The following is a 17,268-nucleotide window of genomic DNA, read 5'->3' on the forward strand; positions in this document are numbered from 1 at the left end:
AAACCACCCTCCAATTTAGTGGCTCAGTATTTATTCAGGCCTAGAAACCCTTTAATGCTTAGTAAAAGATTTGCTACCCTGGCCAGTTTCAGAAGTACTCCCAAACTTCTAGTTATGTAATTTCAGTGTAAACCAGCTGTTGCATCATGTACAGCAGTAAATATGGTCAGTGTCATTTCATTCCTTTGTTAGGATGTAGTCCCATGTGCTTGGCACATGTAGCCACTTAGTGAAGACTCATGAACAGAAGAATTAAGTGGTGGTGCTATTCGCTTAACACTAGCTCCTCTTTCTGCCCGGCTTAGGTATTTGGCTCGAGTAGGAGATCTTGAAGCTACTGACACTGAAGACCCAGATCTGAATTATGGACTTGTTGTGGACTGTGGCAGCAGTGGCTCTCGGATTTTTGTTTATTTCTGGCCAAGACATAATGGGAATCCTCATGACTTATTGGACATCAAACAGATGAGAGACCGAAACAGCCAACCAGTGGTTAAAAAAATCAAGCCAGGTACTAAATGGAATTTATATCATTGTTGATCTCTTTTATCTGCTGCAGAAATGAGAGAAGAGAAGAGGGAGAAAGAAAGCTACCCTTTTCTTCTGGAGATTCTGGATAATAGGAGGGATTCATTGTTGTCCTACTGTTATGAAATAAATAAATGATTAGGACCTAGACAGACCCTTATGGGATATCAGTCTTCTGAGTCTCTGTGATCTGCTCTTTAATGAAAGTATTTTATCTTAAGGAATCTCTGCAATGGCAGACACTCCAGAACATGCCAGCGATTACCTTCGTCCTCTGCTGAGCTTTGCTGCTGCTCATGTGCCTGTGAGGAAGCATAAGGAGACCCCCCTTTACATCCTCTGCACGGCAGGCATGAGGCTTCTTCCTGAGAGGTGAGACACAGGAGGGTGGGTGGCATGAGAGTTGAAAGTGCAGTTTCATGCATTATTCTCTGTGGTTCCCTGATCTGAAGGCGGGGTGCGGGTACATCACACAGAGTTGACAGGTGGTACGAAAAGACTTCTTGCTCAAAATAGAGCAGAGCCAATCCTGCAGCCCATTATTTCACAATCAGTTATCACACATCCATGGCATTTGCTCCTTTGGGATCAATATCTATTTGAGATGGCTGTAATGATTTTTAGTTTTGATTAAGGGTTAGGAGCAGCAGTGATGGTGATAAATTTGGATCATTATCTAGCACCTAGAAAGTGAAAGTGTTAGTCACTCAGTCATGTCCAACTCTTTGTGACCCCAGGCTCCTCTGTCCATGGGAGTTCCTAGGCAAGAATACTGGAGTGGGTTGCCATTTCCTTTTCCAGGGGATTTTCCTGACCTGGGGTTCGAACATGGGTCTCCTGCACTGCAGGCAGATTCTTCACTAGGCAGATTCTTCACCGTCTGAGGCACCAGGGAAGCCCAGAGGGGGAGCATAATTTCACAAGGGTGGTAGGAAGGTCACCTGAGGGACTGGGTACCTGGGGGCTAGTAGGAGGGCTCTGGTAAGATTTGAGTTTTCTCTGTAACTTTGCCTGGCTCCCTGGTGACAGCTGGTGCTGCCTGCAAACTCGGTCTCCATGGCTTGAGACCAGGTTTTTAATCACTTGTCAGGTAAGTTTTTTCCATATGACCTTGGCAGTTTAGCCTGGCATTTTTGTCACCTAATCCTAGAGGAGGAGGAAAAGGAAGAGGCAGTGGCTATACTTAGGTCCGATCCCTCCTTGTTTGTGATTTCTCCCCTTTGACACCTCCCTGACCCCTCTACACTTACTGTGGTCTTGGGGGTAGGAATGAGCTCCCTTAATTGGAACATCCATCCTTCTGGAATGTCCACAGTCTCATAGTCATCAGTATTTTTTATTAGCTTAAATATTTCCCCTTGATAATTAGCAGTTCCCTTTGCACAGAACTTTATTCTGTATATTTGGCCAACAGCAATGCAAACCTCTGTCATGTGTACAGGGCTCCATTCAGCCTGTGCCAGACATGCCACACAATACAGTGTGTGCCACTGCTTCTTTGAGTGCCTGCTTTCCTGCTGCTCAGACACAGGCTTACTGGCTTACTCTCTGGTTTACTGTTGAGAAGCCATTTGTCATCCTTAAAGGCCTTCTAGCTGCTTATTTTCTCAAACATTTTGGTTTTAATCTTTTTGTTGTTTTTACTTATTTTTAAAACTGAAATTTATGATGTTATTGCTAGAACCTTACATCATTAAATTTTAAAAGCAAAACAAAAAAGTTATTATTCTACTGTCTTACAAAACGGTTTCATTTTGTTCTATTCCTTTCTATCTGTACATCTATGTGTAACTTCTACAAAATCGTTATCATACTACACATGCAATTTAGAATTTTTGTTTTTGACAAAAGTAATACATCATTCTTCCCAGGTGATTTTCCAGGTGGCTCAGTGGTAAAGAACCCACCTGCCAATGCAGGAGATGTTTGTTTCAATCCCTGGGTTGGGAAAATCCCCTGGAGGAGGAAATGGCAACCCATTCCAGTATTCTTGCCTGGGAATTCCCGTAAACAGAGGAGCCTGGCAGTCCATGGGCTTGCAAAAGAATCAGATACAGCTGAGTGATTAAACACCACCACCACCACCATCATTCAGAATTTTACAAACCCTTGGGAGAGTGTGGATGACACAGGTGGTGCCACATCATAGGTTCTATGAATGGACTGAGGTCTCACAAACCAGGACGGAGGTTGGAGGGCCAGAGAAAAAGCTGACTCAGAGGTCAGAAAGGCAGAGCCAACCAACAGGGCAAAGATTTGGCCACATTTTGTGAGCAAAGTGAAGCAAAGGAGAGGATTGCCCCATCTCCTGGCACTGCCCATCCTTTCCTTTGTCAGAGAAGTTTCTATTTAAACAAACCACCCTATTAGCTCCACCCCATTTGTCTAAGATGTTCTCTGTCATCATGGAGCTCTGAATATTAATATTTATTTTATCTTAAGAATTTTTAAAGAACTTGCCTTTAACTTGTTTTTTGATCACCTCTTTTAATAATGCCTAGATCTGTCCTGTGGAGAAGGCATTGGCACCCCACTCCAGTACTCTTGCCTGGAAAATCCCATGGATGGAGGAGCCTGGTAGGCTGTAGTCCATGGGGTCGCTAAGAGTCGGACACGACTGAGCGACTTCCTTTTCACTTCACTTTCATGCATTGGAGAAGGAAATGGCAACCCATTCCAGTGTTCTTGCCTGGAGAATCCCAGGGGTAGAGGAGCCTGGTGGGCTTCCGTCTATGGGGTCGCACAGAGTCGGACACGACTGAAGCGACTTAGCAGCAGCAGCAGCAGCAGATCTATCCTGGGCTTATGAAACCTCTAAGGTAGCTATAGTTGCTGACATAAGTGTAACAGTCACTGCAAGAACCTGTTTTATATAATTAATGCTTTGTTACTTATTAGTATTTGTGAGAAATACTCAAAATAGGGGTGGATCACCTGGACTGTATTTTGGATTTATTAGCAGTATGTTTTATTTCTTTGCCAAAGGCCTAGACTAATAGAATTTATTCTACTGCCTTTTCATTTTGTAATAGAAATAACTTTAAAGAATTACAAAGTGATATTGTAAGAAAACTATAAAGTAACAAGGAAAAAAAACTTTATTATGGGAAATTTCAAATATATATAGAAGTAGAGGGAACAGTGTTAGTGAGTCCCCATTTACTTACCACCCAGCTTCAGCAGTTGTCAGCATTTTGCCATAGATTTTTTTTTTTAAATAAAGCAGTATTGAATTTTAGAAAACCAATGTTCCATCCTGTCCTGTGAAATACATGGAGTGTTTTGTTTATTAATATAAATTGGGATAATATTATATATACTGTTTTCTAACCTGTTGGAATTCGAAATCTTTTCATGTCAATACAGGTAGATGGAAATTGACCTCATTTCTTTCAACATCTGTGTGCTATAACATTGTATGAATATACCATAAATTATTTAGCCAGTCACTACTGATGTACATACAGTTAGATTCTTTCCAGTTTTTCACTGTTATAAGAAATGCTGCAGTATTTTTCTTCTTTGTATTCCTTGTCTGATGACTTTATTGCAATAGCTGTCTTACAATACAGTTACTAGGTCAAAGGTTTAAACACATTAAAAACTTTGATACATAGTCCCAGATCACCCTTTAGAAAGATTGTACCAGTAATGTACATTTCAAACAGCAGAGTGTGTTGGTGCCCATTCTGGAACATCATCACCAGACCAGCAAGCCCTCTTCTTTGGTGTATTTGGGTATTCTTTGGTATCATCTTTGGGTATGCTTACTGAAGCATATTCAGTAGGAATGGCAAAAATAGCACTTCTTGTTCCCCCTATGAAGTTTTTATCTTAAAAATTTATTGTATATAACAATGAGCTTTTTTAGAAACTACACTTGACATTATCTTGGAAGATTATTACTTTAAATGTAATTTTCACTTTCAAGGGCTAACATTCTTTATCAAGTCATGTTGACAACCAGTATAACCAGCAGAATATTTTTGTAATGAGTAATTTTTAAAATCCAAGATAATTACTCTTATTTTCAACCAGCATTGTCTCTAGATGCATATTATTACTTCTAGCTTTGTTTCTTTGCTTGTCCTTACCTGATCGTACTAATAACATAAAACTTTAGAGGACAGAATGGCCCTGTAGATTAAAGCTTCAAGCATCATCCCCAAATTATGACCTTTGGATTTTGATCCTGCTCTGGCTTTTCCAGATGATAAGATTTTTATGAAGACAAAGAAAATCAACCCTTGAAATATGGAAAGGGAAATTTAAGAGTTTATGTAAAGGATCATATAAAAACTTGTGGGCCAAAGTCTTCTTCCTGTGCGGTGATGTGTTTCTGTATTGTGTAAGGTCTGAGGATGAGAGTGTGTTCTTCAATTTAGCAGCCTCCTTTCATGGTGGTTAGGAATAGCGTAATTACATTTATTTTATAGATTATGACACTGTGCTTCAGTTTTCTGCAGCTTATCCATTCTTAGTCTTTGAGAGGCATAGAATCATAGTCTCATCTTTTAATACTATTTGAATTGTAGCATTATATAAAAGATAAGTATTATTGTTACCATATTGCCTTTTAAGAGGGAGGCTATGCTTTTGAGTAATTTTAAGACTTTGAAATTGAAGGGGGTACCAAACAGAAGCAGGGATCAAGTGGCTTGGGTCGGTGAAAGTGGGGTCTAATAAGGCTAAGTAGAAGGTCAAATTGAGGCTGTTTATGAGAAGAGGGTTTAACCATTAACTCTTAGGGCTTTTTTTTTTTTTTTGGTTCTTTCTTGCAGGAAGCAGTTGGCTATCTTGGCTGATCTAGTGAAAGATTTACCTCTGGAGTTTGACTTCCTCTTTTCTCAGTCTCAGGCAGAAGTGATCTCTGGAAAGCAAGAAGGTACTGGGCCTTGAGCAGTAAAAGCTTGCACTTGGGGTTTGTAGCTTTGGGGTGGAATTGCATGCGTGGTCTTATGTTGCCCAAATGTGCCCTCTGTGATGAATTATATTTCCGTTTCTTGAAAAACAGAAAATTGTTTGTCTTCTAGTTGCAGTTCACATTGAGGAACAGATTCACCTTTTTCAATCTCAGTTTTACATTTTTCAGTCCTAAAATTCCCATTAGGTTTTACTCTGTTTTTTTGCTGAGACTCTTTCTATTCATTGGAAGAATGCTCTTATGTCCTGGCTGTATAGCTGCCTTGGGGCTTCCCTGGTGGCTCAGACAGTAAAGAGTCCGCCTACAGTGCAGGAAACTCAGGTTCAATCCCTGGGTCAGGAAGATCCCCTGGAGAAGGAAATGCCAACCCGCTCTAGTATTCATGCCTGGAGAATCGCGTGGACGGAGAGGAACCTGGTAGGCTACAGTCCAAAGGGTCACAAAAACTCAGACACAATAGAGTGACTGAACATTTTTCATAGCTGCCTTATTTGATAATTCCAACACCTGTGTCATCTCAGGGTTGGCATTTTTTCCCTTATGGGTTGAGATTTTCCTAGTTCTTTGTCAAGTCGTTTTATATTGTATCCTAGATATTTTGAATGTTACATTGTTAGACCATGGGTCTTGTTTCAGTCATGAAGGGAATGTTAATTTTTTTGTCTTAGCAGACTGATTAGGTTCAGGCCTTAAGTTCTGACCTACCTTCTGTGGACTGTGATTCTTTTGATTCTGGCACTGAAATTAGGATTTGTCCGGTGTGTGTGCCAGCCAGTGACCAATCTGAACCTGGGCACAGCCCATACAAATGGATTGACTAGCCAGTAGGTCAGTTCTCAGAACCTTTGATATGTTGTTTAGAATCAGATCATATATGTGAGCCCAGGAGTTCCTACACCACCTCATTCCCAACTCTCCACTATCTCCCCAAGACTTTCTGGTTCCCTGCAGCTCACTTTTCATGGTCCTTCAGTAGGAAGTCAGGGGTTTAATTTGCCCAGTGTGCCATGCATTTCCCACGACTGCATCTGTATCCAGGGCTAAGTGGTAGAGGACAGAGGGAGAAAAGTGAGCAATAGGACTTGGCCTCAACTCTTGAGGCCATAGCTCCTCTGGTCAGAAAGGATTCATACTTCTCAGAGAGATAGGCATCTACCCAGTCTCTCCCTGTGCTGATGCAGGATTGCCTGGGGTAGCAGAGAACCAAATTTTTTAGAAAGGAACTCCCCTTGCCCCTCCCTTCTGAACCTTTGGAGTCCCCTTTTATGGTCCTTGGACCACAAAACAGGGCCTTGTAGTTCTTTCTGTGCGTATCTGGTTTTGTATTTCAAGCTGGTTTTCAGTCCAGGCCAGACAGTATCTGAGGGGGGGAAATGGGAAACTTGCTGCAATTTTGGTGGTACTTTAAAGTCTGATGTCTACCCCAGTGTGCCTTCTGTTATTTACTTTCAAACTCCTCAGACAGCTGTTCTGTACATTCTATCCAGAGTTTATACTTTATTTAGTGGGGAGACAGGGCGAGTGTGCTTCATTAATTCTGTCTTGCCCAGAGCTAGAACTCCAAGAGTTACATCTTTTAACATTTATTTTTACACATTAATTCCTATTCATTGTAGGAAATTTAGAAAATGCAAATAATTTTAAAAGGGAAAAACATCACCAGATAAAAAAATTTTAAATTCATACATTAAGAGTGTGGAATAAAATACTATGATCACTTTTTTTCCCAGGAAAAGGGGGAAAGAGCAGCTGTAGGAGGTGTACACATGCTATCACAGTAGAGAATTAAGCAGGGGCTTTTATGTTTCTTACTTAGGGGTTTATGCATGGATTGGAATCAACTTTGTTTTGGGAAGATTTGACCATGAAGATGGTGAGTGATACTGTCTTCTTAAGACAGTTCTAAGGGCTGAAGGTCTGTGTCATAACCAATCACTAGCATGTAAGTGCTAATTTTGATTTGTTTTTTTCCTTCTTTTTTCAAAACTTAACATGCTTCTTTTATTGCTTTTTAACTTTCCTCATTTATTTCATCCCAATTTGCTTTCTTTTATTGCTTTTTAACTTACCTCATTTATTTCAGAAGCTGATGCCGAGGCTCCCCAGGAATTGGTGACAGGACGCAGAAGGACAGTAGGGATACTGGATATGGGAGGAGCCTCTCTCCAAATTGCTTATGAAGTTCCTACCTCAACTTCTGTCCTTTCTCCACAAGAGGTATTTTACCTTTTGGGGAAATTCAGTTGCTAGGAATGCCCGTCTTTGAGAAGGAAGGGCCTATGTTTTGACTTAGACCAACTGTCCTGGGTCCATATATTGCTTCAGATCATTGCTGGCTTATGCTATCTTGGGTCAGTTACATCTCTGAGTCTCAGTTTCCTCATGTGTAAAAAGAGAATAATAACAGTATCTATTTCATAAAGTTGTGAGTATGAAATAACCACTTGTATAAAGTACTTAACAAGCTGCCCAACGTGTAATAAAAGCTTAGTACATTTTTAGCTATTATTATTATACTACTTATCTGGAAGAGTTGCCTGAGGATTAAACATGATAATGTAAATCTCAGTGTACAGTGTTTGATAAATACTTATTAGATGTTATTCCCTTTCTTTTACTGATGATTCCATTCTTGTGCTTCTGTTATTCCTTGCCTTACTAGAATGTAAAGAATGCATTTTGAGGGAGAGGTTTTATCATGTGAAAGAAAAAGAAATAAAACATTTTTCAGCACCTAGTATGTGCAAGACATAAGACATGTTACACTGCCCCAAAAGCTTGTGATCTATCAGTGGAGACAGCCTGTGATAACAGGCAGACCATGAAAGTTCTGTAATTTGATCTAAACTAGGGTTTCTCATCATTGGCACAATTAGCATTTTGGGCTGAATAAGTCTTTGTTGTAGAAGGTTGTCTGGTGCATTGTATGATGTTTCACAGCATCCTTGGCCTCCATCAGATGTCATAATGCCCCTATATCCCCCAAACTCCCAGTTTTGACAATTAAAAGTGTCTTCAGACACTGCCAGTTGCCCCTGGCGGTGCAAAATCACCTCTGGTTGAGCATCTTGGGTCTAAACAGAGAGCCACGGCAGTGTGGGCACTGGCAGGGTGAACCACATTCACAAAGGCTTGAATAGGCGCCTTCCATGCTGTTTCATGGAAAGTAAGGTATTTACCTGGTCCTTGGATGATAGCAGCCTTTTGCATAGTGGAGGTTAAGGGAAGGCCATCTGTATGGAGGTGACAGTACGCACAAAAGCACAGAAAAAACAGCAAAGAGCCCAGAATGTCCAGGGAATGATGAATAGCCTGTTGTAGTATAGGGTTTTTAAGTGTGGTAATAGGGAATGCTAGGAAGTGATAAGATAAAGAAAGTTAGATCATGAGGAGTTTTGGGAGCCATGCTAGGGGATTTGGCATTTTTATCTGTAGATAGTAAGGAACAAGCAAACTTTTTTGAGTAGGGCGGTCATACAGGCTTAAGTTTCATCATCTTTGAAATAATTAAACTCTGAAAGTCACCAGCTCTGAATTTTGTGACTATGTTAATCATGTGACAAGGTTAGGGTCATTTTATGTCTTTGTTTAAAATAGCTCTATGAAGATGAAAGAATGCTATTAATACAAAATGTCTTAAAGAGTAGTCATAGCAAATGAAACCTGGTGTATTAGCAGTGTCATACCTTGCTAAAATCAACCAAAACTAGAATTTCTTTTACATCATATTGCAGGAAGAAGCTGCCAAGATCTTGCTGGCTGAGTTCAACCTGGGCTGTGACGTGCAACACACTGAACACGTGTATAGGGTTTACGTCACGACCTTTCTGGGTTTTGGGGGCAACTTTGCCCGGCAGCGCTATGAAGATCTTGTATTGAATGAAACTCTTAACAAGAACAGGTATGCTTGACATGGGATCTGTGATTCTGAAATAGAATGTTGTCAGGCTGCAGATATTTGGGAGAAATGGTTACATCCTACCAAGATATTAATAGACATGTCCTTGCTTCCTCCTTCCTCACCAGCCCTGCCAGTGGGGTAGCTTTGTGTTGTTCAGTCACTCAGTTGTGCCCAACTCTTTGTGACCCCATGGACTGCATGCAGCACACCAGGCTTCCCTGTCCATCACTGTCTCTTGGAGCATGTCTATTAGCAGTCCCACTTGATCTTCATCGGAGTGCCTTCTAATCTTTGTTATTAGGACTTAGAAAAGCACAGTGTCTTATTGAAGTGCCCATCTTCAGACATGGCATCACAGGATAATTGAGCTCAATTAAGTCATTAATTTAAATTGTGTAGTATAACATAGCTTCTAGAAGTTTCTTCCACGTGGAAGTGCTCAGAACCTGTTTGCCGAATTACAGTGAGTTGCATTTGACATCGGACTTAAAGATTCCATAGCGTGCATAAAATATTCTCTTTAAGTTCAGAGTAGACACTTTTTCCTCCAGCACTGCATGGATCACTGATTCTTCATTTGTGTGCCAGATAAAGTATTTAAACCATACAAAAAAGATCTTCACGACCCAGATAATCACGATGGTGTGATCACTGACCTAGAGCCAGACATCCTGGAATGTGAAGTCAAGTGGGCCTTAGAAAGCATCACTACGAACAAAGCTAGTGGAAGTGATGGGATTCTAGTTGAGCTATTCCAAATCTTGAAAGATGATGCTGTGAAAGTGCTGCACTCAATATGCCAGCAAATTTGGAAAACTCAGCAGTGGCCACAGGACTGGAAAAGATCAGTTTTCATTCCAATCCCAAAGAAAGGCAATGCCAAAGAATGCTCAAACTACTGCACAATTGCAGTCATCTCACACGCTAGTAAAGGAAAGCTCAAAATTCTCCAAGCCAGGCTTCAGCAGTATGTGAACCGTGAACTTCCTGATGTTCAAGCTGGTTTTAGAAAAGGAAGAGGAACCAGAGATCAAATTGCCAACATCCGCTGGATCATATAAAAAGCAAGAGAGTTCCAGAAAAACATCTATTTCTGCTTTATTGACTATGCCAAAGGCTTTGACTGTGTGGATCACAATAAACTGTGGAAAATTCTTCAAGAGATGGGAATACCAGACCACCTGATCTGCCTCTTGAGAAATTTGTATGCAGGTCAGGAAGCAACAGTTAGAACTGGACATGGAACAACAGACTGGTTCCAAATAGGAAAAGGAGTTCGTCAAGGCTGTATATTGTCACCCTGTTTATTTAACTTCTATGCAGAGCACATCATGAGAAACGCTGGACTGGAAGAAACACAAGCTGGAATCAAGATTGCCAGGAGAAATATCAATAACCTCAGATATGCAGATGGCACCACCCTTAGGGCAGAAAGTGAAGAGGAACTCAAAAGCCTCTTGATGAAAGTGAAAGAGGAGAGTGAAAAAGTTGGCTTAAAGCTCAACATTCAGAAAACTAAGATCATGACATCCGGTCCCACCACTTAATGGGAAATAGATGGGGAAACAGTGGAAACAGTGTCAGACTTTATTTTTCTGGGGCTCCAAAATCACTACAGATGGTGACTGCAGCCATGAAATTAAAAGATGCTTGCTCCTTGGAAGAAAAGTTATGACCAACCTAGATGGTATATTCAAAAGCAGAGACATTACTTTGCCAACAAAGGTTCGTCTAGTCAAGGCTATGGTTTTTCCTGTGGTCATGTATGGATGTGAGAGTTGGACTGTGAAGAAGGCTGAGCGCCGAAGAATTGATGCTTTTGAACTGTGGTGTTGGAGAAGACTCTTGAGAGTCCCTTGGACTGCAAGGAGATCCAACCAGTCCATTCTGAAGGAGATCAGCCCTGGGATTTCTTTGGAAGGAATGATGCTCAAGCTGAAACTCCAGTACTTTGGCCACCTCATGCTAAGAGTCGACTCATTGGAAAAGACTGATGCTGGGAGGGATTGGGGGCAGGAGGAGAAGGGGACGACAGAGGATGAGATGGCTGGATGGCATCACTGACTCGATGGACGTGAGTCTGAGTGAACTCCGGGAGTTGGTGAGGGACAGGGAGGCCTGGCATGCTGTGATTCATGGGGTCGCAAAGAGTCGGACACGACTGAGTGACTGATCTGTTCTGATCTGATCTGATACATATAGTTGTGGGGTTTTTAGTATTTATAATTCTTTGTATCATCATGCACATTAAAGGACAGCATAATAGAGAACAGAGTTCTTTTCCACCATGAAACTATTCACCCCCATTTGTTTAGCTGGAAACAATAGCTTGAAAGGTACTGGTGTATCCCATTTATAATAATTTCTCTACAGCAGTCAATTGTCTTATACAGGGAGCGTGTTAGACAAAATATTGTCTCCAGTCTTTTTCGTTTTTCTAAGTCTCAGCTCCTAAGAGTTCAAGGTGCTTTGGGAGAAGTCTGTTATTCGGATGATTGATGAATGCATTAAAATCCAGCAGTGTGTGTTCTGAAGATACTCTTACATATCCAGGCCTCCGTACAAATGTTGCTTGGCCTAGAGCTCAGATGGCTCCCATTAGCACTGTGGTATCTGAAGAACAATTACTATGAAAGTTTCACGCCAATTTTGTTTTGGTCCTTCTTCATTAGCTTCTGTGCTTCCTTTTCCATTTTCTTCCTGTGTTGTTTTGCTCCTCCTTTATATCTGCCTGCTGTTTTCTGCTGCTTCAGAACAGGCTTGCATCATCTTCTCACGTGTAAGTTTTTTCTCATTATGTATCTAAGTTACCTAATCCAGAAGACTGATTACTCATCTTGTGAAGCTGCTCATGTATAGAGGAATGTGTGCTTCCTGCGATGTTAAAACTCGATGTTTCTTTCTCTTTGTGATAATTCCCTGAGCTTTCCTTATAGGTGGTGTCACATCCTCAAAACAGGCTCCACTTGTTCCAAAGCATTTTGTTGTGTTGCCACATTCCCATTCCGTCTTTTGGCCTTTACACGTGTGTGTGCATCTTCACCCACAGTTGTCTTAGGAATTGATGAGTAGTTCACTGTATTTGGCAAACTACAGTTGTATTTGGTCTGCACTTAATTTCCACCTTTGGCCAGATCTGCATATTAATCTCTTATTGCTAGACAAGTAGAGACTTGAAATAACCAGAGCTGTGTGATGGCCATGGTGGGCATCAAAACTTGGCCTTCTCTCCCCCGCAGAGCTGGGCATGCCCTCGGTCACTGTTGCCATCCATCGCCACTGCACCACTGCCATGGACTGTCCTCAGGACAGTCCTCAGCCCTTCCCACTTCACCTCCTCCCAGTTGTCTCTCAAAACATTAGAACTGTGATCAGCACGGTGAAATCTTTTCACTTTTAAGAGGCGAGTGGTAATGAACACCAGATGGAGAATAGCAGATTCACATCTCCAGTTTCACTATATATTGGGAAATATGTGTGTTGACTGAAAAAGTGAACAAAATCACTGCCATATTTCTCTTTCTTTTTCTAAATTGAATTTGCATAATTTAAAAGTTCATGTGATGCAACTAAGTGGTAATGCTCATCCTTGTGTTTAGGGCTGTCATGTAGAATAACAAGACGTCTGGGAAGCATCTTCAAGGAAGCTGGGTGCAGTTGTGATGTGTTTTGTTTGTTTTTGTCATTGTGACAGGTTGCTAGGCCACAAGACAGGTCTGAGTCCTGACAATCCTTTTCTGGATCCCTGCCTGCCTGTGGGACTCACAGATGTGGTGGAAAGGAACAGTCAGGTCCTGCATGTCCGAGGACGAGGGGACTGGGCGGCTTGTGGGGCCATGCTGAGCCCCCTGCTGGCTCGCTCCAACACCAGCCAGGCCTCACTGAACGGCATCTACCAGTCGCCCATTGACTTCAACAACAGCGAGTTCTATGGTTTCTCCGAGTTCTTTTACTGTACAGAGGATGTGTTGCGCATCGGTGGCCGCTACCATGGGCCAACATTTGCCAAGGCTGCTCAGGTACATTATTAATAATAAAAATGACTCATGCTGGCAGCAGCCATTTATTGGATGCCTAACTTTGTACCAGACACTGTGCAAACGGCTTTGCATGTGTGATCTCACTGGCTTCTTGGCAGGAGCCCTGTGAGCACTTATTTTACAGATGAGGAGGTGAACTTAGAGAAGTAACTTGCTATGCTCTACTGCCTGCTAATTAATTAATCTTAGGTCTCCATGGATGTCCAGTTACCAAAATTATCACCCAGATCTAATATTGTCATGGTGGCTAATGGTTTTTCCTCCAGCTTGCCAATAGTCTTGTCTAATCTTTGTGGACAAAGTGTGGTCTCCAGATATTTTCCCCTTACTGGGTGTTCCCAGGTGTAAATGCTTTTGGAGATGATGTCACACAGGTGGGCAAGTCCACTTTCGTTTTCTTACCTTGAGCTTTTAAGAGGCCAGTATGGACAGGTAAAAGTTTAGCTAGCATTCCACAATTCCTGTTCAATTTGGACTCGTCTCTTTTTCATTTTTGTATATTTTTCTCTTTTAGCAGAAAAACTTATGGGGAGATCTGTCCTCCCATATTTTTTATTATCTCCCTCTGTCTTCTTCAATTTCTGTTAGTATAAGGGCTTAGTATAAGAAATAATATATGTAGTATATGTACTGTTCTGTTCCCTAAAGGCAGTCCCTAAGACATATTGAGGAAAGCCTGGTTTGTATTTGCCTTTTCCTCTCCAGCCTCCAGGAATACCGTCATATTTACTTGCCTTTCCAACATTCCCTAACTGTCCATGGCCTGAGTCTTTCTCTCATTTTAAAATTTCTTCAAATCCTTTTCCCTTGAACACCATAGTAGGACTCAAGTTATTACTTGCCCAAACTGCTAGTGGCTTAATATGTTCTCTTTCTCAGGGTAAAGACAATTTTCTTTTTTTTTTTAACCTTGACTCAACTGTTATCTTCCCAGTGACATCTTCCTTGGCCATCCTATGCAGAATTGTGGCCCTCCCCAATATTACCCTTTTCCCTTTCCTGCTTATTATCTTTCCCATGAGCACTTATGTTATCTAACACACTCTTTGTATGTATGTGTGTATATGTATGTATGCATGCATATATATTTGGTTATTGTCTGCCCCCCACCACTAGAAGGTAAGCTTCATAAAAATAGAAATTTTTGTTTTATTCACTGCTAGAGCCACCTGGCACAAAGTAGACATTCAGGAAGTACTAGTTTATTAAACAAACCAAAAGGAATGATTCCTTTGGTGAGAATTACAAGGAGACAGGCCAGTGATAGATTTTTGACCATTCTGTTCCATCTGTTTGACTTGTTCATGTCAGTCCTATATAGGGTAGAATGAAGCTGTCTTTGGCTTTTGATGTTGCTACTCCCGGTCCTAACCTTACCCATCTCTAAAGCCTAAGAGGCTCAGGAGCCATGTCAGGCTGGCTTTGTATGGACATGGGGGCAATAGGAATAAAAAGGAGTATTCCTAGGCCACTCAAGTCACCTAGTGGCCTGAGTTCAAGGACTAGCCTTGCCCAGGACCTGGCACAGTGTTAAATGACTGAATATACCATTTCTGTTTTCCTGTTAACTAATAACCCACAAGTAACTTTGGAAATGGAAAACTGACTGTAGGGGAATTACAGAGTTTACCTCCCATTTCGTGTTGCATCATTTCTCTGTGTTTGTTCCAGGATTACTGTGGCATGGCTTGGTCAGTACTCACTCAGAGATTCAAGAATGGCCTCTTTTCATCACATGCAGATGAGCATCGACTCAAGTAAGTAACTTCCTTTTCTCCTTTAGGTGTGGCCTTAAAATGTATGAACAATGAATGAGAGTGAGTGAGTAATAGTACAGATTGGATTTACATTGGAAGAGAATTTGGTTATTTTAGATTTTGATTTTCTGAAGGGTAGAGGCCAAAACAGTGAACTTCCTTTCAAGGAAAACAAACTGGTGGTTACCAAAAAGTGTTCTTTCCAAGTGGTTTGAAATCAAAAGCGGTGGTCTTTTTATTTTTACATTTTGATTAAAATGTCAAACATGCAGAAAAGTAGAACAGTAACAAAACACATATATAGCTGTCACCTAGCTACAATAAATATCAATATTTTGCCAGTTTGGCTCCTCAGTCCTCCCATTTGGTAAATGTTTTAGTTAAAAATTTTAAACATAAACGAAAATAGAACAGTATAATGAGCTCCTGAGTACCTATCACCCAGCTTCTCTCCTATCAGCTGTCAACTCCTCAGCCCTATTTTCCTACCCCACAGATTGGCTCTTTTGAAGCCAAACGTCATATAATTACATTTGTAGATGTTTCAGCATGCTCTCTGAAGGTAAAGGTTGTTAGGGAAAAAAAGAAAGCAAAAGAAAAACAGTCACAGTAGCGTTGTGGCCTTGCTTGAAGGTGTGCCTCCCTTTTGTGGTCAACTTGAAGATAAGGTAGGCTCAGATTTGGCTCCACCTGGAGGTGAGGAAGGTGAAATGGGGAGAGAAGGGTCTTTTTGACATTTTAGTGAGAATATGCATAAAGCATTAGGTTTTTTTTTTTCTTTTTCTTTCTTTAAAAAATTATTTTTTCACACAGATATCAGTGTTTTAAGTCAGCTTGGATGTACCAAGTTCTTCATGAAGGGTTCCATTTTCCCTATGACTATCCAAATCTGCAGACAGCACAGCTGGTCTATGACCGAGAGGTTCAGTGGACGCTGGGAGCCATTCTGTATAAAACACGCTTCTTACCACTCAGGTAAGTGGACTGACCAAGCATCTTGAGCTTAGAGGATGGTAGTTGGTGCCTCAAAATAGGTTTCTTAAGTGACTGCTTCCTCAAAAAGAGAAACAAAAAACATCCAAATTCCCCTTATTACTGCCATGTGAAACTGCTGTTACTTACCACATATGTTGAAACAGAAGGAAGTCTTGAGAATTATTGGTCTGGAGTCTGTTCTTCTTTGTAATGTCAGGAATTCAGTAATTTTTTTACTTTTTCCCCTGCCGTGCTGCATGACTTGTGGGATCTTAGTAACCAGGGATCCAACCCACGCCCTGTCCTTGGCAGTGAAAGCGTCAAGTCCTAACCACTGGACTGCCAGGGAATTCCCAGGAATTCAATTTTATTTATCTACAACAAATCAGTCTTTATAATTGAGTTCTTACAAACAACTTCTAAGATACTGACTGATGAACTAAAGTTACTCTGAAACTGTATCTGACTCGTTGTTCATTCAGTTGTGTCCGACTGTTTGTGACCCCATGGACTGCAGTATGCCAGACTTCTCTTTCACCATCTCCCAGAACTTGCTCAAACTCATGTCCATTGAGTCAGCGATGGCATCCAACCGTCTTGTCCTGTGTCATCCTCTTCTCCTCCTGCCTTATTTCCCAGCATCAGGGTCTTTTCCAATGAGTTGGCTTTTTGCATCAAAGTACTGGAGCTTCAGCATCAGCATCAGTCCTTCCAATGAATATTCAGGACTGATTTCCTTTAGGGTTGACTGATTTGATCTCACATTTGACTAAAGAACCAGTGTGTGCTATTCCTATACAGCAGTCTTTCTTGGTGGCCAAAGTCACTCTCGAGATCATGTCATTGACTTGGATGGCTTTTGGGTGGGCCAGAACAAAGGACATGAGATGCATTTCGGGGATGTCTTGCTCTTATGTACCATAAGATATTTGGGATCATTTTTAGGTGCTCTCTCTTCTGGACTATTTCAGATGAACTCTTAATCTTTGGTGCCTGTTTCTTTAAACTCAATACTGTCACAAGCCAGGTGAGTGAGAGAAGTGGGAAACTGGAGAGCATGTGCCCCAAATAAAAGGCTGATAACTGTCATGCAGAAGTGCTGTCCCAGTATCTCCCAGCTCTCTTTGATCAACAGAAGCCAGA

The 17,268-nt window shown here is 41.3% G+C and overlaps 2 protein-coding genes and 1 pseudogene across 5 annotated transcripts in view; 1 reads left to right on the top strand and 2 right to left on the bottom strand.

The window, feature by feature from the left end:
• ENTPD7 (ectonucleoside triphosphate diphosphohydrolase 7) overlaps window positions 1–17,268 on the top strand; it is a 39,146-nt gene that overhangs the window by 13,552 nt on the left and 8,326 nt on the right. For 3 of the 4 annotated variants that reach the window (XR_009492980.1, XR_009492981.1, XM_024985883.2), the window contains exons 3-11: window positions 306–511; window positions 750–900; window positions 5,310–5,413; window positions 7,269–7,325; window positions 7,536–7,669; window positions 9,187–9,353; window positions 13,048–13,372; window positions 15,065–15,150; window positions 15,964–16,125. Coding sequence is in view for 2 of the 4 variants with exons in the window: in XM_024985883.2 (XP_024841651.1) it covers window positions 306–511; window positions 750–900; window positions 5,310–5,413; window positions 7,269–7,325; window positions 7,536–7,669; window positions 9,187–9,353; window positions 13,048–13,372; window positions 15,065–15,150; window positions 15,964–16,125 (1,392 nt within the window). In the remaining 2 variants the exon portion in view is untranslated. The remainder of the gene's footprint in view (window positions 1–305; window positions 512–749; window positions 901–5,309; window positions 5,414–7,268; window positions 7,326–7,535; window positions 7,670–9,186; window positions 9,354–13,047; window positions 13,373–15,064; window positions 15,151–15,963; window positions 16,126–17,268) is intronic. The other variant, XM_024985884.2, reaches the window with a different exon arrangement.
• Window positions 9,349–13,050, bottom strand: LOC112444464 (receptor-binding cancer antigen expressed on SiSo cells-like; annotated as a pseudogene).
• Window positions 15,361–17,268, bottom strand: part of COX15 (cytochrome c oxidase assembly homolog COX15) — a 29,329-nt gene continuing 27,421 nt past the window's right edge. Inside the window, exon 9 of the mRNA XM_024985622.2 lies at window positions 15,361–15,840. Within this exon, the coding sequence (XP_024841390.1) occupies window positions 15,670–15,840 (171 nt within the window). The 3' untranslated portion in view covers window positions 15,361–15,669. The remainder of the gene's footprint in view (window positions 15,841–17,268) is intronic.

The sequence above is a fragment of the Bos taurus genome, chromosome 26, assembly GCF_002263795.3.
Source record: "Bos taurus isolate L1 Dominette 01449 registration number 42190680 breed Hereford chromosome 26, ARS-UCD2.0, whole genome shotgun sequence".
In the NCBI taxonomy this organism is placed as follows: domain Eukaryota; kingdom Metazoa; phylum Chordata; class Mammalia; order Artiodactyla; family Bovidae; genus Bos; species Bos taurus.